The following is a 23,559-nucleotide window of genomic DNA, read 5'->3' as shown; positions in this document are numbered from 1 at the left end:
TGCGACACGTGCGTGCGACTCGTCCAGGAAGTCGGACTCGTCCTCGGATCTCTTCGTGAAGTGTTTCTTTTATCGTATGCGAGAAAATTAAGGGGAAAAACGTAAAAATTAACGGAGAAAACACACCGAGAAGAGGACATCCCGAGACGAAGTGCGCGAACGTGCACGAAGAAGCGCGTTCGCGTTCTCTTCTCTGTGTGTTTTAACGAGATAATTGAAGAAAAGATTAAAAAAAAAAAGAGTCATCATCGTGCTTCTTCTGGGACAAATCTTCAAGGATGATCTCCATATTTAAAGAGTGCTGTAAGTAAGACGAGATATATCTCGATCTCTCGCGTTCGAATCGATTGCAACGGATTCTTCGTCGCTTTACAATTCGTTGAATATGTATATGTAATTCTAATTGATTTTTTGTCTTTGATTCTTCGCTGGATTCCGCAAGCAAAGGATCGAACGCGCGTTTAATCGACTTTGTCAATCGCAGCTTCTCGTTGCGCGCGCGTCAGAGATTTTCTATTTTATTTATCTACCAGGAACTAAGCAACTGTCAAATACCGTCCGAACCGGATTGCAGCGGAAGAAAAATGTCTTACGGGTTTTTTTTTTGTGACGCAAACTCACACAACGTATTGATGTATATAGAGCGCAAAAAAAAAAAACTTAGCCGTTGGTCGGCGTTGTACGTTCGTATCGCGCATTCTTGCAGTCTTTTTCGCGCGTGAGTGACACGCTCGTGAACAATCGCAAACGAACTGCACTGAATCCCACAGTCTGGAAAAAAAAAAGATGAAATCTCCGCGTGTAAAAAACAGTAAATCCGAAGTATTTAGAACAAAGTGTGTGTAACGCACTTTGCAAAAACGAAGAGGAAGAGACCGTTTTTGTATTATTTTTCTATAGGAAGCACGCGTACGCAATGAGATTTTCGCAGTGATTTTTCTCAGTAATTCTTTTTTTAAGAGCACAAAGATAAAAAAACTGAGTACAGGGCAATAACAAAACAAAGCCAGTTTTGCGGGCCACGTTTTAATTGTCGAAATGTGGCCTTTTGGGTTCGGCAAAAAAATATTCTAAAAAAAAAAAAAACGATTGCAAAACATAATCGATTGTTAGAAATCTTAAGTGATCAAGATTGCAGCTTCGAACCGTTAACTTTCACGTTCGACTGATTGCCGCATACCTTGACATTAATTGCAACTTGTTCGTTCGCGTAGTACTTCCTTGATATTCACGTAATCTTGAGATATAGTCTTTATTTATATCAATAGGACACCGATTAAAATCGCATTTTTAACGGAAAAATTACTTAATTCATGTATATACATATATATCTCCTGTTAAATTGTTTTGTATCGTAAACCTTGAATAGGTCACTTAACTTCCGGAAATTGGCGCCTGTATCGCGTCTGTCAGTCAAGGTCGCATTTTTCTCTTTCATGATTTTATATAATAACAAGCTCATAAAGTCCGAGAGACGTTCGCTTTTGCTTGTGCGCGCACCCGTGGCGCAAACCGCGAATTTATCGCGAGTCGCTACATATAGATAACAAACAAAATAAATAAATAAATAAAACAACCTGACTTAGTCGTGATGCAGAAGTTGCATTTTGCAAAAAAAAAATTTATACAGCATATAATATTCTTGTCACTTCAAGAATTGAATTAATAAAAGTCTGCGTTAACACACCGTCGAGATAAAAACGTGCGATTGTATCGTAAGAAGTAATCAGAAAAACGTTAAAAAGAAAAAGATAGAAGATAGATTTTTTCAATTGTATTCTTATCCCCACATTATAATTTAATTATTTTTGCAATCTAAAACTCTCCATCTTATCAAAATGTTCTAATATATCGTTCAATATTTTATCACCGTAAGAGATAACGTAATATAATCTCATTTTTAAATAAAATCTCTCCGGAAAAAAATCGGTGATGTCATATATTTATTTGATACTAACTCGCTTTGCGAGTTGCGCGACATGTCGATGATTTCTTTTCTCATCGCAATCGTTTTGTTTCCCTCTGCTCTTTCCTCATGACAGTTTGCAATGCCATAAATTTAATTTTGCGCCGCCGTCGTTTCTCTGTTTGTTCACGTTTATATTTACGCGCATAATTACCGTTGTACACTCGAAATAGCTCGGAAAGGATTTGACGAAAGTTTACTACCGAAATTAAATCGCGATGAATGTGCACTCTCACGATCTCCTTATCGTTTTTCTTGACAAATCGGTTACGAGACGATTGAGCGAAAGAGAAAGAGTTACACAGGCATCGTTACCGCGTATCGATGAGTTTTTTTTTTTTTTTTTTTTTTGTACTTTCCGTATGTTTTTTTTTTCTCTCTCTCTCCCTTTCTTTTGCTCTCTCTTCCCCTACCTCTCCGTCCTCCTTTTGGCTCTCACTAGATAAGATAGCACCTGACAATAAATAAAGATAAATATTACCTAGTATTGTTGTGTAAGACATAAAATAAAATATTGTTGCGCAGCGATAATACGATTTGTTTAGCTATGTATTTTGCGCGTTCTGGAAGTTTTAATATATTTCTTCGATGATAATTAAACAATCAGCAAGGTTGAGCGCGATATCTGGAAATGTGTCTCTGCACTAATGCCTCGAAGTCGTTCATGCTGCAAATCGAAGGATTTAGACAAAAAAAAAAAAAACAAAAAACAAAAAAGAAACAATCAGCCATCGGAAAAAGGATCGACAGATATCTGCAGAGTATTATTGCGTATTATGACAACACACATTATTGTAGAAGCGCGCGATAATCTGACGTCGATTAGTCATTGCCACTGTACAGTTAACACTTCAGAGAGTTCGATAAAAACTCAATTTTTTATATAAAAACGATGTGTGAACCAAATAAATAGCGCGCGCTATCAAATGACAATATGACAACAGAAGTTATATATCTGATCGATAAAACCGCTCGCTTATCGCGCAAATATGCATTTTTCTTCGGAGTTAATCATCGGGTTTCCGTATTTGTCGAAGTTCTCGAAGCTAAACACTCGTAATTCGAAATTTTTCGCGACACGGATTTCATTATTAACTTGTTTTGCAAATTTCTTCGTAACGCGATTTTTTTCGAAGCAAAAATTGTTGTTGTTTTTTTTTTTTTTTTTAACTTTGTAAACGTTCGCCGCTAGTTTGTACGCGAGTCACTTTGGATTACAGCTGATGCAGCTGCATACGTTCTGCTTATTTAGATACGTGTCGTTTTTTTTTTTACATGCGCAAGTGCATTCACGTGTGTGTTTACATATGTTTGCATCACGCGACCGTACAGGTGCGCAAACGCGCGGGTATTTTATGTGGAGCGCGGCGTGTGTGTCGCGAAATTCGTACGCAATTCCGGTATTGTTTTTGTAAATTAAGAGAAAGTGCGCGTGTCCCCCCCCAGACAGACGAACTATTCTGTATTATTCCTTAGAAGTGTTCGTCCGCGAGCGCGCGCATGTTTGTATTGTTCGCGAAACTTTGCGAAAATATAATTTGCTTTCTTTTCCCATCCTCGGATGTGAAGAAACTCACGCATGTGCTACTTCGGAAAAGATATCGAGCGAGAGCGCGTTCGAAATCCAACATGGCAAAAAAAAAAAAAAACTTAATCACCGCGCATTAGACGTTAACTTTTATCTGCCCGTTTGATTTATTATGCGCGGAAATATTTATCGCGTAACGATAGTGTTTCGTATCAGCGTAAATTTATTTTTGGCAAATTGCGCGCAAAAGTCACTGTCCCCGAATGTATCACGAACAAAACGCAAAATCAAATTTCGAACGCACGCACACGCGCGATTTTTATCCGCGCCAAATGTATATTATACATCGTACAACATCGCGCGAGGAGTCGAGAAGTTAAGAGTAATCGAACGATTAAGTCGCGGGAGTCGATATGCGCTCCCCTTCGTGAATAAGTCACTTATATCTTTTTGGAACGCGTATTCTTCCTATCGTCAAGAACGTATCGACCTGTGTCTTCTCTTAATGAGTAAAAGAAGATAAGCGCTTAAGCGAACGATCTAATTTCCAATTATAGAGATATCGGCATGTTGTGAGAAATTGATTGATATGTTGACTCACGCTCGAAAATATTGACGCTGAAAACATTGAGATTCCACTGGAAGAGAATTGCATGTAACGAATGGAATGTGTAACGCGCGATTAATCTAATAATCATAAATTTTTTTTTTACACACACAGGGGAAAAAAAATGATGTTGAATCAACAGCATCGGTTTAATTGAAATATATTCTTGTTGATGTTTGATTGTTCTTGCACACAGACAGACAGTTGGTTTAAGAATCTAGAAGTTAAATTAATCGCGCGATTGAATGAACTATTTGTTTTTTTTTTTTTTGTGGCAGCCCGTGACTTTAAATTGTGAAGCAGCTCCTCCATTCCCGCATGTGTCAACGATAATGTGTGAGATAATTTCGTTTCGAGAGAAATCGCGCGAGAAAGAAGAACAAAATTACTAATCGTTTCTTTTATTTTAAGTGAAAAAGTCACAGCGCAAAGATCAAGTCTATAAACCCGAATGATTTACAACGAGTGCGTGTCGTTTGAGGGTTTAGCGAACCGTCAAATATAATTTCGCAAGTCTGACGGTTTAATATCTTTATACCTTATTTTATGATTTCTCGTTATTTAAGCCGCTAATGCGACGTGTATGTGTGTCGCGAATTTGCTGCGCGTTTTGCGCAGCATCTTTCTCTCTCTCTCTCTTTCATACACGCCACGTTGTCTAGAGCCCTTACGATTATACAGTATATATCGTCGTAAATCACATCGTTGCGCGCTGCGAATTTGTCTCTCCGTAAGCGATTCCGCGGCAGCAACCGATAACCGGCGAATGTTATCGCGAAAATACGCCAGATGGAATGATAACAATTCAATTCCAGCCACTTTTACATGTACGTCGTTCGCGCGAGCTACATTGACGCTCAACGAAAATTCGAGCTAATCCCCAGGAAGTCGAAAATTGTGCAAAAAAATAATTGTTTTTTCTTTTTTTTTTTTTTATCTGCCGACCAGCTCAATTGCGAGCGGTATTGGTCGCGATTGTACAATATATCTCGAATACTCAAAGTGCATCGTGACAAAACTTGCGATATCGCTCGTGGCAAAGTCCGATGTTATCACCGAAGTTGTCATCTTCTTACTGTTCGAGTTCTTCGCGCGCGTGTTTTTTGTTTTTCTCGCACTCCAAATTGTTTATTCTTGATTTTCTCTCAGTTCCTTTCTTTTTTTTTCTTTTTTTTTTAAATCGCGTTCTAACTGTTTAATCGACGCACCGCTCTACCGGGGCGCCTTTCGTTTCCCCCGTTGAAGTTCGCGCGAAGAGCGAGAACGCAGTCGGAATATCGAAAAAAGGAACAACGGGATATCCCGACGAAGAAGCGAAGAGAAAAGAGCGTGTGTGTGTGTGTGTGTGCACACGCGCGATGAAAATGCAGCGGTTATCCCGATGGATCGCGTCACGATCGCGCGGAGCGATGCGCGCGTCTTGTGCGAAGCACAATTGCGTAATGTTTAGCATCGTAATATCAACAAATGTGTAACGCTTTAGTTAATGAAAAAAAAAAAAAAAAAAAAAAAGATAATTGCATCAACGCTAGATGATAACGATCACGAATAGAGATACGTTCGCGAGTTAATTCTTGTCTCGATCGCGCGGAACGCGTTATTTTTTTATTTACGAAAACTTCATTCTGAAAGAAGAAATTTTTCTCCCTAAAAACTCGCTATCAACGAAAACATGCTGCTTGTGCGTGCGCGATAATCATCAAGTTACTTATCGATTCAAAATCGGTTCGACGTCAAAAGTCGCGGCATTTCCAACGATGACGGCGCGCAGCACAACAACAAGATGAAGATTATCGCCTTTTGCCTTGTGTCGAGAGATGCGGGCGATATATTCCCGCGCTTTCCGCGAGAAACACAGGTTTTTCCTACTTCGCGGCTTTCAACGAGGAAAATTTGGCGCGCGAGCAATTGGAACGGAACGCAATTAAAAGCCGCTAAATACTCGAAACACTCGGAATTCTCGGCAATAGTTCGATAAGCGAACAAAATATAGTTCAAGGAAACGTCTTTGATAAATTTTCCGTAAGAAGAGATGCGTCGAAGACGATTTCGTGTGCGCGCGCGTTCTTTCCGCTTGTTTGAAGAAATAACCGCATTTTTCTGTTTAACCGCGACATCATCGATCATGCGCTATCATCGGCATAAAAAATCAGCGAAGCAGATATATAATCCGAACGGATGTATGTACCGCGAGATGTATGCAGATTAGATCGATTAAAAAAGTGCAAATAAGCACGCAGATAAATTGCACGTTTTTTTGTTTTTTTTTTGTTTTTTCAACAAGGATAAAAAAACAAAAAGGATTCGCCGGATGTATAAATTATCCATTTGCCTTCGCCGGAGGTTTCCTTGTACCTCGACTGATTGAGTATAAAGTACCTCGCTTCGCGAAAAGTACCGCGCGAAGTAAACCACACGCGCGCGTACTTTTCCAACGTGTGTGTGGAAAAAAAAAAAAAAAAAAATACGATAATGGCGAAATACCTCGATCTCACTTTTACTTCGCCTATAACGTGTTTCTGCTTATGCGAGAACGCGTGCACGTTCTCCATGAAAAATAGCGGTTACAACGGGACACGCAATAGGTGGAATTTTCACGCGTGGCGACGAGCCATCTCTCCTCCTCCGGGCTTTGTCGTCGGAAGTGTCGACGACGAGGAAAGTTCGAGACCCCGCGCACGAAGACGGAATAACGAATCGAGTCGTGAATCGTTGCCGTCGTTATGTAGGTAAAGGCCAGGCTTCGAGAAGACGTCCGTCACGATCGAGAGACCTGTCGTGACTCGCGATTCTACACAAGGAAAAAGACACGCGCGCCCAACCCTGAGATCCTCGACGGGGGTGACGCTGGAAGGTTGAACGCTCTTGTATTTTGCGATCGAATCGAACACGCCAGGTGCGTTCACCGGGGATTCACATTCCCGGGCGAGAAATATCACACGTACCTACGCAATATATTTCAAAGCACGTACCCGCGTATGTGTGTACGTGATATCGCACGCCGGGCGCATCACGCTCGTCGTGGAACGTCGTCGTGGAATAGAAAACGAAGCGAGAACGAGAAGGTTTGTTCCTCCCAAAAATGGTGAAGGAAATAGCTGTTTGAAATTGCGCAAGACTTCTCGCGCGTTGCGGAGAGAGAGAGACCTTCATCTTTATATAATCAGAATTGAAACTTAGCACAGTCGTCATTTTTTTTTCTGTATGTATGCGAGACGAGATTTTTCGAACCTCGTAAAAAAAAAAAAAAAAAGAAAAAAAAACAGAGCGTTAAAATCGTTACGCGACTCGCGACTCGCGAAGTGACTAGCGGCACGACACACAAGTGAAAGTGAAGTCGCGCAAAAACTTCCCTCTCGCGGCACCAAGAAATCATAAAATATGCATCTCGCCAATAACGGCGGAACAAATGGCAAATGAGTGACAAAGTAGTTACGACCGAGATATCTATGCAAATATAGAGAGACCCAAGTCCAACAAAGAATAAATTTTTGTGCGCTACGCGGTGCGCAAACGTAGACTTTTTTTTGTTGTGCGCTTTTTTCTTATCGTTGATTTCTAATCGTAGATTCAAGTCGGTTGAGAGGGAGAGTTAATTGTTAAGTTTTTTTTCCGAAATAAATTAATGTGGCGAAAAATTATTGTTGTTTGCAGGCGGCCGATTGCCGCAACGATGGATATTCGCCATTATGGGCTTTCTGGCACTCATGAACGCTTACACCATGAGAATATGTCTCTCGATCACTATTACGGAGATGACGATTCCGATACACCACAATTACACGGACAACACCTGTCCGAGGATCAAAGGAGAAGAAGAGAAGAACATAAGCACTACCGATCGCTACGACTGGGACGAACCTACGCAGGTTAAATAAAATTGCTCTAATCTAGTTTTCAATCAATTGAAAGGCTGTTCACAAACTTTACCTCTTTTTTTTTTCACATCTTCTCTCTCTTTCAGGGTCTCATTCTCTCGTCCTTCTACTGGGGCTACGTTCTCACGCATCTGCCGGGCGGATTGCTGGCTGAGAAGTTCGGCGGCAAGTACTCTCTCGGCATCGGTATTCTGTCCACCGCGATTTTCACACTGCTTACACCGTTGTCGGTCTACTGGGGCGATTGGATCGGTTTGCTGCTGCTCCGTATCCTCATGGGTCTCGGCGAAGGTACGACTTTCCCAGCGTTGAACGCCATGCTCGCGCAGTGGACACCGCCCGAGGAGAGGTCGATCATCGGCTCGTTGGTGTTCGCCGGTGCTCAAATCGGCACGGTGTTCGCCAACGTGATCTCCGGCGAGATTCTGCATCAGTGGCACTCATGGCCCGCTGTCTTCTACGTGTTTGGCGGAATTGGCGTGCTGTGGTTCGTCGTGTGGGTGCTGATCTGTTACAACAATCCGTACGAACATCCGTTTATTTCCGAGCGTGAGGTCAAGTTTCTGAATGAACGCATGAACGAGCACACCCACACGAAAGTGCCGCCCGTGCCGTGGCGACACATGCTCACCTCGGTACCGGTCTGGGCGCTGATTGCCGCACAGATCGGCCACGACTGGGGCTTCTTTACTCTGGTCACCGATCTGCCCAAATACATGAGCTCCGTTCTCCATTACTCCATCAAGGACAACGGCTACGTTTCGTCGTTGCCTTATCTCGTCATGTGGTTCTCCAGCCTCGCGTCGTCCTGGGTGGCCGACAAGATAATCACCAAGGGCGTTATGACGCGCACCAACGTGCGGAAACTCGGCACGACGATCGCCTCCATCGGTCCGGGCGTTTTCATCATCATCGCCTCGTACGCCAAATGCGACCGAACGCTGGTTGTGGCCATGTTTACTGTTGGCATGGCTCTGATGGGTACGTACGCGACATCATACGACAATGTTTAAAAGATAAAGCAAAAACGATCCTTCACATTGAAGAACTGTTTTTCTTTGCAACTTCTTGTCTCTCTACAGGTACTTTCTATCCTGGAATGAAGGTCAACGGACTAGATCTCAGTCCCAATTACTCTGGTACTCTTATGGCGATAGTGAACGGCATCGGCGCGCTTAGCGGTATTGTCACACCGTACATCGTCGGCACGATAGCGAGCGAACAAACACTGACCCAATGGCGGACTGTTTTCTGGATCGTTCTGGGTGTCTTCATTGTGACAAACATGATCTTTGTGATATTCGCCAGTGGCGAAGTACAATACTGGAACGATCCCGAGTTCGTGTTGCGCGACATCGAACAGAAGAAGTCGCCCGATGCGGAGAAGCAAACGTCGTCCGAGGAAGCGCCAAAAAAGTCTACCTTGCGCTTATTCTCACGGTCCGCCTCGAAAAGTTAAACGCTTCGCGCGTATAACATATTAATTAGACTCTTCTTCTGAGAAATCTCGCGCGTGTCCGCGCCCGTGATTTCTCGTTCTTCTCTATGAGACACGTTCTCAAGATTCCGTCGGTTCCGTTTTCGTCGTCGATTCTCGAGAAGAATCTCATCGACAGATCGCGCGTTCACAACCTTCGCGCGCGAAATCCTTGAACAATAATTGAAGCGTGACATTGAATCGACGTCGCGAATGTCACATCATCTCAAATGCACGTCAACGCGCAGACAAATTTGTTTTATTCCTCCGAAAGGACGAACTGCGGTAATCGCGGATTAGACTAACGAAAATTGTACATATTTAGAATTATGTATATAAGAGATATAATATAAAATTAAATAAATTATATAATATATATAAGTAATATACATAAATTTAATAACTTTAATTTATATCACACACACACTTATATAAATCGTCAATATTTCGTCGCAGTCATGAAAAAAAAAAAAAAATAAAGTCGAAACAGTCGATCTCTCCCGTGATCTCTTACTATCTCGAGATGAATCTTTTTTTTTTATGACGATTAAAGAGCGAGATATTGGCAAGAGTTAATTATCAGATAGACGAACGGATGTTGAACATTTTAGGCACCTTTATCTTTCGCAACACGTGTAAAACACTAATTGCGAAAATCGCAATCATATAAATATATCACATGTGTATAAAAACGAGATGATGTATTAAAAAACGGTGGTTTCGGCGGGAGTCGTTTGCACGCCCGCTGAAAGCCGCAAGACTTTACGTAATACACAGTCATTTTCTTTCTTCGTAATCGCCTCGTTACATGTCACGCCTAATTACACGTGTGTTTAAATTCCATTTGTCGTATCACCGCAATCCAAAGCAACCATGTGGAAGCTAATTTATGCGCGCGCGATTATTCGCATTCTTTCTAACACCGATTCGTCCGATCGTGCCTTATCGAAAATTGTACGAGGCACATTTAACAAATTGCATTGTGAAATATTACAATTGCTTCATCGCGCTTCCGATAAAAAAAATTAAAAAAAAAAAAAAAAAAAAAAATCTTCCTCGTTTAACAATTCGTCGTATCATGAAACACGCATCATCGAACTCTTCGTATCTCTCAAGGGCGTCTATCTCGCGAAGATATGTATCAACATACAATGGGATAGTTCGCGACATATAAATCAATAAATTGCGCTTTTATCGCATTTACACTTGACTTGAATTAATTCGTCGATAATTTCGCGTGCGCGCGTTCCACGCTTGTTCTGCGAATTCCAAAATCGATCCGGCTTATCTCCCGTTGTCATCTCCTTTCTACTATTTGATATTAACACAAATGACACAAATGACACTAACACAAACCCACCCACCCAGATCAGATTTTGGTTGTTGTTTAGCTGATATTTGCCGAAAGGTGCTTACGATAGAAATTTTGCAAAAAAATATGATACGCTCACGTTCGAAATTGTCGAGATGTTACGCAAATTGATAATTGCGCGGTCGATTACATACCGTGTATAATCAAAACCGAGATACAGAACAACAAAATCCTTCTGTGCAACGATATTTTTGAAGCAAAAAAAAGATCGGATAAGATATGACGTATGTAATAAATTCATGTCAATATATAATCAATTAATTGCGGCACAGCCAAACGTTTATTATCGTATATTTGATAAAGACGAGATGCGTCGTTTGATTATAGCCGCGTGTAAAGCGATCAGTAACAAATAATTACGTTAAATATTTAATACATGCTTACACCTCATACTTCTCATTATTTCATATCAAAAACAATCAGATTTCAGAAGTACATATATCGGACCCAAGTGTTATATTACACTCATGACAAGAGTTAATTTGGACGTAAGTAATCCTATTTACGATATCCACTTCTTACAAAAGATTGAAACTTAATATTCCATAGCGTAATTGAGAAAACACGCAATATCAATCTCGCGAGAAGATCAAATGTCAATTCAACGGAAGATTACGCATCACTCAAACACTGTTTTTAATTTTCTCGAACCATCGTAAAATATAAATTTACAGAACGTAGGTATGTATTGCATACATCGTTACCGTCGCGATGTGACGGCTGCACAACTATCCGTAATTACACAACATGCGTTGCACACGATTTTTTTTTTTTTTTGACGAGTTTTATGCTAAGTGGCGTATACTTTGCGAAATAAACGTGAATCTATCTGCGGAACGTGTGTTTTTCTGCAGGAAGTGTCTGCGTGTTCAGTATATTCGAGAGATATGTGTTTCTAAAACAGTGTACTTAAAAGAGAGTGTTTTAGTATTAAACGTTGTGTTTTAATAAATTATTCAAAACGGACAGGAAGAAAGTAATTTCTCTCCAAACATTTTTAATTCCCACATCTCTCCCGAAACTTCGTAACGGTGCGAATTAATTTCAGATATGCTGCCGATAACGTGTGTATATACTACATATGTATATATATATATATATGTTATCAGCAGACATATATATATACACACGTACACACACACGCATAAAGTATGTTATTGCGTATGAAAGATCGCATGAATAATCACATTCATAACGCTTGTGCGCAAACGCGTGAATTTTATGAGGATAGACGCAATTGTAACACAGATTGCATGCGAATGCAAAAAAAAAAAAAAAAAAATGGCAGTTTCACACAGTCGGGAAAAATGCGTTGCATAATATTATGACCTGCTTGCCAAGAGTCTCGAGATTTTCTTACTGTGTAGTTTATTTTCTTCTATTTTTTCCTTATTTCACAAAATGTTTGAATACATTGTCGTATCTTGTTTGTAATTAAACACATACCGTTCTATTTATACAACGGTACAAATTGCGCACACTTGTCATATAATTAAACATACGTTTTCTATTTTTGTAACCATTACAAATTCCGCGCATTATCTGTCACTTTTGACATATGCTGTTCATTGGCACGAGACGCACAAATAGCGTGTTTTTGCTTCGACATCAATCAAACAATCGTATGATTGGTCGACTTGTCAGATTGACAACGCCCCGGGAACGATTCAATCCGTATCGATCAAAAAGATAAATCTTCTCTAATATTTGATCAGTTCTAATCTAATTCGATAGTTGAGTCAATCGACCACTCATATCGCAAGAGTGGCCAATTCGGTGACCAATTAGATGAACGCTATTGAGCAAGGTGCGCGCTCGCACCGAATAGTTTCGAATATTTTCAATATTTTAAAAAAAAAGAGAAACAAAAAAAGAATAAACAAACGACACAATCAAATTTCCTGTAAGGAAATTAGTGAGCGTCTTTACCGGCTCAAAATTTGTGAGAAGTAATGACAAATGATTCTCAACACAAAAGATGACAAATGACATTTCCTAGGAATTACGTAGAAATGCTGAACTGTTACACGGAACATTGAAATTGTTTAGGAATTCTTTCAAGGAAATCCCCGAAGAGACTGTTGAAATGATATACTGAAGTTATTTAAAAACCCATTCGAGGGAATCCCCGAAGAGACTGCTCTCTCTCTCTCTCTATCTTTCTTTCTTCGTCTCTTTCATTATCACGGGTCATCAGCCGCGAGACATTGACTTGTTCCGATCTTTCCTCGATCATCGTGCAGTCGCATTTCAACGTCGTGCATCGTTTCAACGTTTCGCAAGAATGATCTGGCTGGGAGTATTTTTACTGGCAACTGCCAGTATCGCCGGTAAGTAACATCCGCTCTATTGGTTTTTTCCACATCTTGAATAAAATCGTTAACAAATATTATTAGTTGTGTGCACAAATTAGACTTTACGTGTATAAATTATTATATAAAATTGAATGAAAAAATTCTGCAAATTTATATTATTTTAATTGATTATTTCTGTAAAAGCCAAGTGTCCCAACATCATCGGGAGAAGTCAGTGGAGCACCGTGCCCTCCGGCGACGTGAATTACCTGATAGTACCGATACCATATGTCGTCATACATCATACAGTTACTCCTGAGTGCAATTCGCGCCAAACGTGTACAACTCGCGTCGACAACATCCGGGGTTATCACATGGATAACTTTGGCTGGGACGATATTGGTTACTCGTAAATCACTCGTATTTGTTTTCAGTCTCTGCATTTATATAAGCACATTTTTTTTTCGGTCGCTTTAAAAACGTTTTAAATATATGTACAAAGTTTACGCGCACATTTCTAAGACGCGTTTCTGTTTCTTTCGAGAAACACCGAATGTGGTTACAAATTATTGTTCTCCACCATTCGCAGATTTTTAATCGGTGGCGATGGAAACGTGTACGAGGGATGCGGTTGGACGCGCGAGGGAGCGCACACGTACGGATACAATAAAAAATCTATCGGCATAAGTTTCATTGGAAATTTCGAAAGTAAGTTAAAAACCGTCGTTTTTTTCCTCACGGTTGCAATTAATTGAACAGACATCTTTTAATTAAAAATCCTGTTATTTATGATTAATCATTCTAATTTATAGTCGGTATATATTCTCTTTCGACGGACTCACAGGCGTGAGTTGTATCGGCAAATGTTTGTATTGTTTCTTCTTTTTGTTTTTCCTTTAGACAAAAACGCTAGTCAGAAAATGCTGAACGCCGCGCACAAACTAATACAATGCGGTAAATCTCAAGGTGTGCTCCGAAGCGATGTACGCGTGATCGGTGGGCGACAGGTGATCGCAACAGCGAGTCCTGGAAGACAGCTCTACGAGCAGATTCAAAATTGGTCCGAATGGGTTAGCAATCCTTAGATACTCTCCATTGTGTACTAAGAAGATTACGTCACAACAAACAAGATATTCACCTTTGTTTCTTAATTACATCTAACTAGAAATAAAAGCTGTTGTATGTTCGTAGAATGCAGTTTTTCTCCTTTTGTGATAAATCCTTAAATCCTTCTTAAATCTGTTTTGACAAAAGAACATTTAAAATGTAATTCATATGTAAGAAACGTAAATAATATACGTAAAGATTTGAAATAATATATATAATTTGTGTTTTATTACATTATACACTACCGTCACTTGCGAGAAATCTTCCGATCTAATATAAAAAAAATAAAAAAAGTTCTTGACATTAACATATCAGAGAGAACGCATGTTAAATGACGTAAAAAAAAAATTTCTAAATATATCTCTCGTCACGTATATTATTAATTGTGACAAATTAAAGAGATGGATCGGTGTATATGTCAATTTTTCATTCAAGTCTCTCTTTTTGTTGATTGTTACATCTCTTATAATGTATTAAATATACAAATGATACATACACATAACCGAGACATCATCGAGAGTTCTCCGTTTATTCGTAGATAAATATAGCGCGCAATAGCAACAAATTAATAATTCAAATTAAATTTCTCTTCATTCGTCGTCGATAAGATCCTCGCCGATTATTTTTGCTTAGTTATTTGCAAAGACACTCTTCTCTATGATGAATTAATAAATTTCTCTATAATAAACAATCATTAATTAATTATTTAATTTAAAAAAATTGCAAAAAAAAAACACTCCTGGTAACTATATAGTGCGTAAAAATATATCTACGTGTTACTTGTAGGATGGTCATCCTGAGGTCAATCTATCCCTACCTTGACCCACGCCCAAAGTGCGACCTAACCTTATTACCATTTGTCATCAAGTTGTGAGATAAGAGTGTCTCGTGCACGATGTCGACTACCTCACCGAGAACACGGCTAATTCCGAGCCGTTACATTAGCTTCGTTCCATCGTGCTTTTTTACGTGACACTCGTCTCCGCGTCGCACAAACAATTTTCAATTACTTATCCGCGCGTTCGGAGAAAAAACTCGCGGACGATTCAGCCATCATGAACGCGGAATACGACGAGGATCTGACGGAGAATCACTTTCTGCAGGAGCTCAAGAATAAACACGAATCGACGCTCGAGCGGGTCATTCAGGAAGGTTGGATCGTCTGTGTTCCGCGCAACGGGAGTTTCGTCGCTCGCGAGTTACAGAACGACGAGGTAAACGCTCACATTCTGATTCCCCGGCGGGATCTCGTCGCTCGATTTGACAGTCTGAGCGGCAACGAGATTCTGCTCGCCGACAAGGTTCTGACTGAAGTTCGCGACGACGCCGAGCAAATTTCCTCTCGCTTGCTCTTCGAAGAAATCTTCTACAGCAGGGACATGCGTAAATACTGCGTGTGGTAAGCAAGGTAGTTTTAAAACGTCACAGAGTTCTACAAAACTTTAGCCGACTAATGACTATTGTGATTTGTAGGTGCGTAGAGCGGCCTTTAAAGGCCACTATGTATATATCAAACAACAGTTTAAGCTTAATCACGAATCTCCAGGAAGCTGTGAATTTTCTTCAAGTAGAAGTGGCCAATACGCAACTCCGCAACGACTTGGACAACAAGATCAAAGAGTTTTTGTACGTTAACAAGAGTTTAGATTGCAAATTCGCGCAAATGCAAGCAGATCTGGTGCGCGAATTGTACACAGATTGTCTCAAGATGCTGCTGGAAGACGCGGCACTGAGAGAAAAGATCTCAGGTGACAAGCTTTATCATAGAAATGTCAGAGTATCGTTAGAGACTTATATTCTGTACGCCTTAAAAGATGTACTGTTAAAATCGCTGTCCGCTTTCACTGCTGTAGAAGATGCGTGCTTAAACAAGATTATCAGAAATCTAGACGAGATCGAATTGAACGATCTCCGTGTACGGTCCGATCTGCAGTCTCGTGTCTATGGAGGAAAGATTGAACTGTCGCGACTAGATTGCTTCGTGACTGTATTAGGTAAGATCGAATGTCTCAGAAGAACTGTAAATTACATATCGCGCGGAACGTCGTCAGTGTCGTCGGACGATCTTCTGCCGGTGCTCGTGTTCCTTGTCGTCAAGGCTGGTCTATCCAACTGGACAGCACAGTTGCTCTTCATGAAACAATTTCGTCTCTCTACCGATTCCGCTCACGAAGCGGACGAAGCTGGCTTTCTGATAACGTCGCTGGAAGCTGCGATGGAACACATCAAGTCTGGAACAATCTGCAGAGATGACAATCAGCAAACGGAGCAATCGGAACGCTCGTCCGTCAGTTATCTGTTCTCATGTATTAAAAACGGGAATTTGTCCGAAGTCGAGAGACTGTTGACTCACAAAGAATCGAGCTACGTCGATCATATTTCGTTTTGCCATCCGTTGTGTAGCTGCGCGTCTTGCGAACGAAACTGGACGAAGCAAAGGGATCTTAATGCGCATCCCAAAGACGAAAGAGGTTTGACTCCGTTGCACGTCGCGGTGTTGTACGATCAGATAGTAATCGTGGACTTCCTTCTCGATCGTGAGACGGATATTAACGCCGCTGACTCAGATGGACTTACGGCTCTTCATTACGCGTGTGTCAAAGGTCATCAGAACATTCTGCTGCTGATGCTGCACGCAAACGCGGATCCCACACTGACCGACTCACGAGGGAACACACCTCTACATCTGGCTGTTGACCGCGGTCACGAGAATTGTGTGAAGGCATTGTTGTACTTGTCGGAACACATGAGGATGCCAGTCGACGCGAATACCGCGAACGAGAACGGCGACACGCCGTTGCATCTCGCGGCCAGGTGGGGATACGGCGCGATTGTTCGCATCCTATTGGAATATTGCGCCAATCGCAAGATAATCAACAAGAAAGGTCAAACACCGTTGGCGGTAACATATAACGAGAGCATTGCCGATCTGCTTAGAAGTGACAGTACCGGTCTGTCAACACGTGCCAACTTCGCGCACTCTCAACCGCTGGTCTTCCAACAATGTCATTGGCCCACGTCGGAGAACAAGACTTTGTCGCATCCCAAGAATTACGCCAAGACGATGCAGCATCGTATGATGGACAAGCTGCTCGCCGCTATAGTCGACGGCGATATATGTTTGGCGTGTTACTACCTTGGGTTGGAAGTTTATCGCGAACGGCCATCGAATACTCGGGCAAGTCTCTGCCATCACCCGCTGTGTGACTGCGAGCGTTGCTCAGCTATCGGCGAGTGCAAACTGGAGCGAACACGGCGGCAACGCACGCTCGCGATCAACGCCTGCAACAGCATCGGCGAAACGGCGTTGCACGTGGCGAGCGCGACCGGTCGCACCAGAATGGTACAGCTACTGCTGGACGCTGGCGCGAACGTGAACGTGGTGACCGAGTCGGAGGGTCGTACACCGTTGCACCTAGCGTGCCTGCATGATCACATCGATGTGGCGAAGCTGCTGTTGAACTGCGCAACATGCGACGTGGACGCGAAAGATGGCAACTGCGACACGCCACTGCACTTGGCTACCATGGCAGGCAACGTGAAAATTGTAGGTCTGTTAGTTAGATGCGGCGCGAACACTGTCGCTCGCAATCTGCAGAACAAGACACCGCTGCGACAGGTGGAAGAAAAGCTGTCGATTGTTTTCTCCTCGAATCACGCCAATATACTCAAGATTCTGAAGCAAAATTCCACTCAGCCAGCTGGCGATTAATTTAGAGATAAGACTCATTTTGGAATTAACTTTTGCAACTTGCATAAAAATTCTCATTTTTTATGTGATATTATCTATTTGAAGATCCTGAAGCAGAACTGCACAAATGAAATTTTATTCTATAAACGATGATGATCCATCGTTTCTCAGCGTTAATATTTCGAGATATTTTATTTTATCTTAAGATAAAAATTGAAAATCAGTTTTTGATATACTTTTGTATATATTACACTACATCTAATTTCACTCATTGCAATTTGTTTCTAGTCTAAATATTTATTAATATATTTTGTACAGAATATTTTTGTGTTATTTTCTCTCTAATAAAAAGTTGTGAGATTTGTTTTTGTTAGAATCACTATACACACGCAATACACACTCGGCACAAATTGTGACAACGTACAATGAGCGCAAAATGAACAATGTATAATAACGAATTGTATTATAAATAGTTCTATTTTGTATATAAATGCAACAGTTATATTTAAATATACATATATATATATATATAAATATATTTAAACCAATATTAGAATGCAGGTTTTATTTACCTCTGTTTATAGATTTTTTTTTTTTTATTGAATCTTTTGTTAATCATTTCAGTAAATCAGTCATAATTAAAAACATAACTAAAGTCACGTGACAGGAAAGAGTAGAAAAACAACACGTGAAAATGACGTGACTGTAATTTATATTATATATAACATTAAAGAATACATATTATATACATATAATTTATTATATATTTATAATATTATACTTTATATTGTGTATTATATGTATTATATACATACTACAGTAATGTCACTGACCTCGGCCGCGCGGCCTTGACGGGGTCACTGACCTCGGCCGCGCGGCCTTGGTGGGGGGGAGTCACTGACCGCAGTCACGCGACCGCGGCGGGGTCAATGACCCCAGTCGCGCGACTGCGGTGAAGTCACTGACCTCGACCGCGCGACCGCGGCGGTGTTACTGACTTCGGTCACGTGATTACGGTATATATATATATATATGCGTATGTGTGTGTATTATATATAGATATAGACTATATTACATATAATATATATAATATTCTCTTTTTTACCCTTTTCCCTGTCACAAGACTTTAGTCACGTGTTGTTTTTCCACTTCTCTCTCTCACTATTTTTTTTTGAGTTTGATTTTCATGCGTTATGTCTGACATTTCTCATATGTGTATCGTATATGGTTTATAAGACGTATATACTATCTGTGAGCCATATAAGCAAAGAAGAAGAAGTATATACTATCTGTCATCGCGGTGACAGGTTGTGTTCACTGACAACACGTTAAATAAAAATAACAATAGCGTGCGCGTAGCGCGCGCCTGTGTTGTGCTAGTACTATACAAAAATTAAAAAATTCTAAATTACATATGTATCATGAACTCGTGCACATAGCACGGAATAGAACCATGTCCACGTTTGAACGTAACATACGTACCGACAAGTCGTTCGTGGACATGGCTACCTTAAAAAACATGTTCTGTTGTTGAGCAAGAATCTGGAGTTCAATCAAGGTCAATGTTTTCTCGCGTAAAATTAGTAAATGTGTCGAAAACACTTGACGAGCGACTTTACGATAAATGAACGAAAAAGTATTCTGAATCAATCGTTGTAGCAAACTGACAAGACAAACGTGGTAAGATTATCAAGCTCTTTGAAATTTCTTGGTTAAGTTTTTTGCACCGGTATGTGCTTGTTAACGCGAATATTGCGTCAGTAAGAATTTTTACTTCACTGGCATTATTAATAAATCCTTGTTGATTCTTTGCTGAATTTTTTTGATTAGATTTTATGCTATATATCAATAATCAACAAGTTTTGATTATTTAATAATGATTTGATTAAATATTTTTTATATACTTATATTTAATGTAAATTATTGATATTATCGATTTACTTCTATTTTTCTTCAGATTAGTACATAGAAGTATGTGTGTACACGTTTTGAAGTGGAATATTTTTTTCAGTGATTGTGTCTGTTGTAATCAAGTTTTATATATAATTTAAATTCCAACTTAATTAATTTAAAGAGATATTAGTAAGTATTAAATTTATAAATTATTGCATTTAAATAAATGATATTTAAAAACACAATATACTTTTATAAAATTATTTTTAAAATGAAATTTTTGATCTTTAGTTGTTATATTGCTTTATGTTATTTTCAGGTGCAATTTATCTTCTTGCCCCGTTTTAACATTCTAAAATCAAAATGCTGAGGCTATTAAAATTCTTAAAAACTTCGTCTCTGAGAAATAAGACGCCTCTGCAGCAAGATTTCAAATATCGCACGTTTCATTCCTCGAAGAGAGCTAAATCAAGCGTTCTACATTCGCCCAAGGAACTGCCACAAGAGGAACTGGGCAAATTCAAGAGGGGCGCAATTCTTAATGGATTCATAGTAGATGAAGTTACAAAAATAGACGAGCTATTTCTCACAGCAGTAAGATTGACGCACATGAGCACAGGTGCGCAGTATCTGCACTTAGCAAGAGACGATAACAACAATGTGTTTTCTATCGGATTTCGTACGACTCCCAAAGATTCAACCGGATTGCCTCACATACTGGAACACACCACGCTGTGCGGCAGTGAGCGATATCCGTGTAGAGATCCGTTCTTCAAGATGCTGAGAAGATCTCTGGCAACGTTTATGAACGCCATGACTGGACCGGACTATACTATATATCCATTTTCCACACAAAACTTGAAGGACTATCGTAATCTGCAGTCGGTTTATTTAGACTCGGTTTTCAAGCCGAATCTACGAGAGTTGGACTTTCGACAGGAAGGATGGAGACTGGAGCACACGGACGTCAACGACAAGAATTCTCCCATCACATTCAAAGGTGTGGTCTTCAACGAGATGAAAGGTGTCTTTAACGACAATCAATCTATTCTGGCGGAACGTTTGTTGAACTCACTTCTACCAAGCAACACGTATTCAGTCATTTCCGGCGGCGATCCTCTTGTCATACCGAATCTGCAGTACGCAGATCTTCTTAATTTCCACGCGAAATATTATCATCCATCCAATTCGCGCTTCTATTCGTACGGAAACTTTCCGCTGGAAGATCACTTGAAATTCATCAACGATCGATATCTGTTTCTATCCGACAGGATAGATCCTTCCATGTCGGAAGTGCCGTCAGAAAATCGGTGGAACAAAGCTAAAAAGGAACACATCGCGTGCAGACCAGATCCACTGCTTGCCGATCCCAGTAGAAATAGCACTATCGCCATCGCGTGCTTGTGCAACGACATAACCGACATACAGACGACTTTTGAGATGTATGTGCTGTCGGAGCTGTTGCTGAGAGGACCGAATTCAGCGTTCTATAAATCTCTGATCGAGTCGAATATAAGCACCGGGTTCGGACCGGTCGTGGGTTTTGATTCGCAGTGCAGAGACACGATGTTCAGCGTAAGCCTGCAGGGTGTGAAACCTGAAGACTTCGAGAAAATTGAAACAATATTCGACGACACCGTGGAGAAAGTTATTGAGCAGGGATTCGAGAAGGATCACATCGAAGCCGTTTTGCACGGCTTCGAGCTTCAAGTAAAGCACCAAACGTCGAACTTTGGTCTGAACTTGCTCTTTAATCTGACACCGTTGTGGAACCACAACGGCGACTTGGTACAGTCGTTGAGAATCAACGACGCAGTCAAGAAATTCACATCGCGAATAAACGAGAATCCCAGGTATCTGCAGGATCTGATTGAAACTTATCTTAGAAATAACAATCATAGATTGACACTGACAATGTCGCCTGACGAGAAGTACGAGGAAAAAATAGCGCTTGCCGAGCAGAAGTTGTTGCAAGCCAAGTTGAATGAACTTACCGAGGAAGAAAAGGAATATGTATACAAAAATGGCCAAATCCTGCTTGCCGAGCAACAGAAAAAAGAGGACGTCGGAGTCTTGCCGACGCTGAAGATAGAAGACTTGAAGGCTGACGTTGACAGATACAAGACGTTCAATTTAAAGATATCCGGAGTGCCTCTTCAGTTGTCCATACAGCCGACGAATGGTATCTCCTATTACCGAGGGATACTCAATACGAAGGCGCTTCCGACCGAATTGAAGCAACTGATGCCACTGTTCAATTATGTAGTCGCGAAGATGGGCACGCAAAATTACGATTACAGAAGCTTCGATCAGTTGATGCGGTTGAAGACTGGCGGCTTGCACTTCGCAAATCATATTGCCGAACACAAAGAAGAAAATCTGAAATACGAGGAAGGGATATTCGTGTCGTCGTATTGTCTGGATCGCAATTCGGACGACATGTGGAAACTATGGACGGAACTGTTCAACAATGTTAAACTGACCGATCTTCAGAGGTTCGAAACGCTCGTAAAAATAATCGCAGCCGACTTGGTCAACGGTATCTCGCATTCCGGTCACCTCTATGCGATGAGCAGCGCTGCCAGTCTGGTTTCCCCCATAGCCCGAGTCAAGGAAAACCTGTCGGGTTTGCAGTACGTTGGAAGGATGAAGAAAATAGCTCAGATACGCGACTTGACTAGTGTGATGGAGAGTATGCAGGAAATAGCCAAATACGTTCTGAACAAGCAGCATCTGCGATCGGCTATTAACTTGGCCGAAGACCATAAGAACGATGTTGTCAACGGTATTCAAACGTTCTACGATTCGTTGAAAGGTGATCCGAAGGATTCTTATATAATCACCAGCGATCGGAGCATCGATGCGAAAGAAAGTGGCAATCATCACGTGCTACCGTACACTGTGAACTATTGTTCCAAGGCTGTGCTGACGGTTCCTTACACAAATCCGGAATACGCCGCGCTACGCGTGCTCTCCAAATTGATCTCCTCGGTATATCTGCATCCGGAAATCCGAGAGAAAGGTGGGGCTTACGGCGGAGGCGCGAAATTGACATCCGAAGGAATTTTTTCCTTCTACTCGTACAGAGATCCAAACACCACTCGCACCTTCGACATCTTCGACAAGACATACGATTTTCTAGTTAACTACCCGTTGCCGCAGAGTGACATAGACGAGGCAAAACTAGGCATCTTTCAACAAATCGATGCTCCCACTTCACCCAGTAATCGAGGCATGCTTAAATTCACACAAGGCATCACGGACGACGATCTTCAGAAACAAAGGGAACGATTGAAGGCTGTGACTAAGGATCAGCTCTTGCACGTGGCTGAAAAGTATCTGAAACCTGGTCAAGACGGTGTCAAAGTCGGTCGTGCGCTCATCGGACCTCCCAATGCTGACATTTCAAATAGGCAAACGGAAAATTGGATGGTGCTAAGTCAGGAGGAAACGGATCAAGCGCGAGCTACTGAATAAATAATTGTTGTTACTTTCAAAGCAGCAAAGCGCCTTCCATTTCATATTAAAGTGCAAATGTCTCTCGACGTGCCGTTCTCAAATGTTTTTTTTTTCTAACATGCATTCACATGTTAGAGACAATTGAGTATTAAAAGTATTGAAGAAACTTAATGCACGTTAATAGTTAACGTAATAATGTTGTAATTTATGCTATTTTGTATAAAATATATATACATAAAAAAAATTTAAAAAATGAATATCGTGTTCAATTAAATTCCAACTTTCGT

At 40.8% G+C, this 23,559-nt stretch overlaps 4 protein-coding genes and 2 long non-coding RNA genes across 8 annotated transcripts; 4 read left to right on the top strand and 2 right to left on the bottom strand.

The window, feature by feature from the left end:
* The first annotated feature begins 5 nt into the window (after positions 1-5).
* Positions 6-11,794, top strand: LOC109858589 (putative inorganic phosphate cotransporter). The gene is made up of 4 exons (XM_020436012.1): positions 6-303; positions 7,756-7,970; positions 8,066-8,960; positions 9,062-11,794. Exons 1-4 carry the CDS (start codon positions 279-281, stop codon positions 9,436-9,438), a joined length of 1,512 nt encoding a protein of 503 aa, XP_020291601.1. The 5' UTR covers positions 6-278; the 3' UTR covers positions 9,439-11,794.
* A 1,240-nt stretch (positions 11,795-13,034) lies between these two features.
* Positions 13,035-14,312, top strand: LOC109858596 (peptidoglycan recognition protein-like). The gene is made up of 4 exons (XM_020436026.1): positions 13,035-13,158; positions 13,327-13,531; positions 13,712-13,830; positions 14,023-14,312. Exons 1-4 carry the CDS (start codon positions 13,113-13,115, stop codon positions 14,205-14,207), a joined length of 555 nt encoding a protein of 184 aa, XP_020291615.1. The 5' UTR covers positions 13,035-13,112; the 3' UTR covers positions 14,208-14,312.
* On the bottom strand, positions 13,077-14,014 carry LOC109858599. Its single transcript, XR_002250632.1, has 2 exons — positions 13,965-14,014; positions 13,077-13,193 (listed from the first exon to the last, which is right to left on the bottom strand). It is a non-coding gene; the product is annotated as an uncharacterized LOC109858599 (long non-coding RNA).
* Positions 14,271-15,079, bottom strand: LOC109858598. The gene is made up of 3 exons (XR_002250631.1): positions 15,003-15,079; positions 14,726-14,907; positions 14,271-14,361 (listed from the first exon to the last, which is right to left on the bottom strand). It is a non-coding gene; the product is annotated as an uncharacterized LOC109858598 (long non-coding RNA).
* On the top strand, positions 15,044-18,408 carry LOC109858595 (ankyrin repeat domain-containing protein 27-like). Of its 2 annotated transcripts, XM_020436025.1 has the most exons (3): positions 15,044-15,628; positions 15,703-15,977; positions 16,083-18,408. In XM_020436025.1, the coding sequence occupies exons 1-3, from the start codon at positions 15,285-15,287 to the stop codon at positions 17,939-17,941; spliced, it is 2,478 nt and encodes an 825-aa protein (XP_020291614.1). In that variant the 5' UTR covers positions 15,044-15,284; the 3' UTR covers positions 17,942-18,408. The 2 variants fall into 2 exon arrangements, with proteins under 2 accessions (XP_020291614.1, XP_020291613.1); XM_020436024.1 differs by having other exon boundaries at positions 15,703-18,408.
* A 961-nt stretch (positions 18,409-19,369) lies between these two features.
* LOC109858613 (presequence protease, mitochondrial) lies at positions 19,370-23,529 on the top strand. 2 transcript variants are annotated; one of them, XM_020436044.1, is made up of 2 exons: positions 19,370-19,600; positions 20,133-23,529. In XM_020436044.1, exon 2 carries the CDS (start codon positions 20,177-20,179, stop codon positions 23,288-23,290), a length of 3,114 nt encoding a protein of 1,037 aa, XP_020291633.1. In that variant the 5' UTR covers positions 19,370-19,600; positions 20,133-20,176; the 3' UTR covers positions 23,291-23,529. The 2 variants fall into 2 exon arrangements, with proteins under 2 accessions (XP_020291633.1, XP_020291634.1); XM_020436045.1 differs by lacking the exon at positions 19,370-19,600 and adding an exon at positions 19,966-20,002.
* The last annotated feature ends 30 nt before the right edge of the window (positions 23,530-23,559 follow it).

This window comes from Pseudomyrmex gracilis, unplaced genomic scaffold (assembly GCF_002006095.1).
Source record: "Pseudomyrmex gracilis isolate BER0280 unplaced genomic scaffold, ASM200609v1 scaffold_214, whole genome shotgun sequence".
Taxonomy (NCBI): domain Eukaryota; kingdom Metazoa; phylum Arthropoda; class Insecta; order Hymenoptera; family Formicidae; genus Pseudomyrmex; species Pseudomyrmex gracilis.
This window is presented reverse-complemented; position numbering and strand designations above follow the sequence as displayed.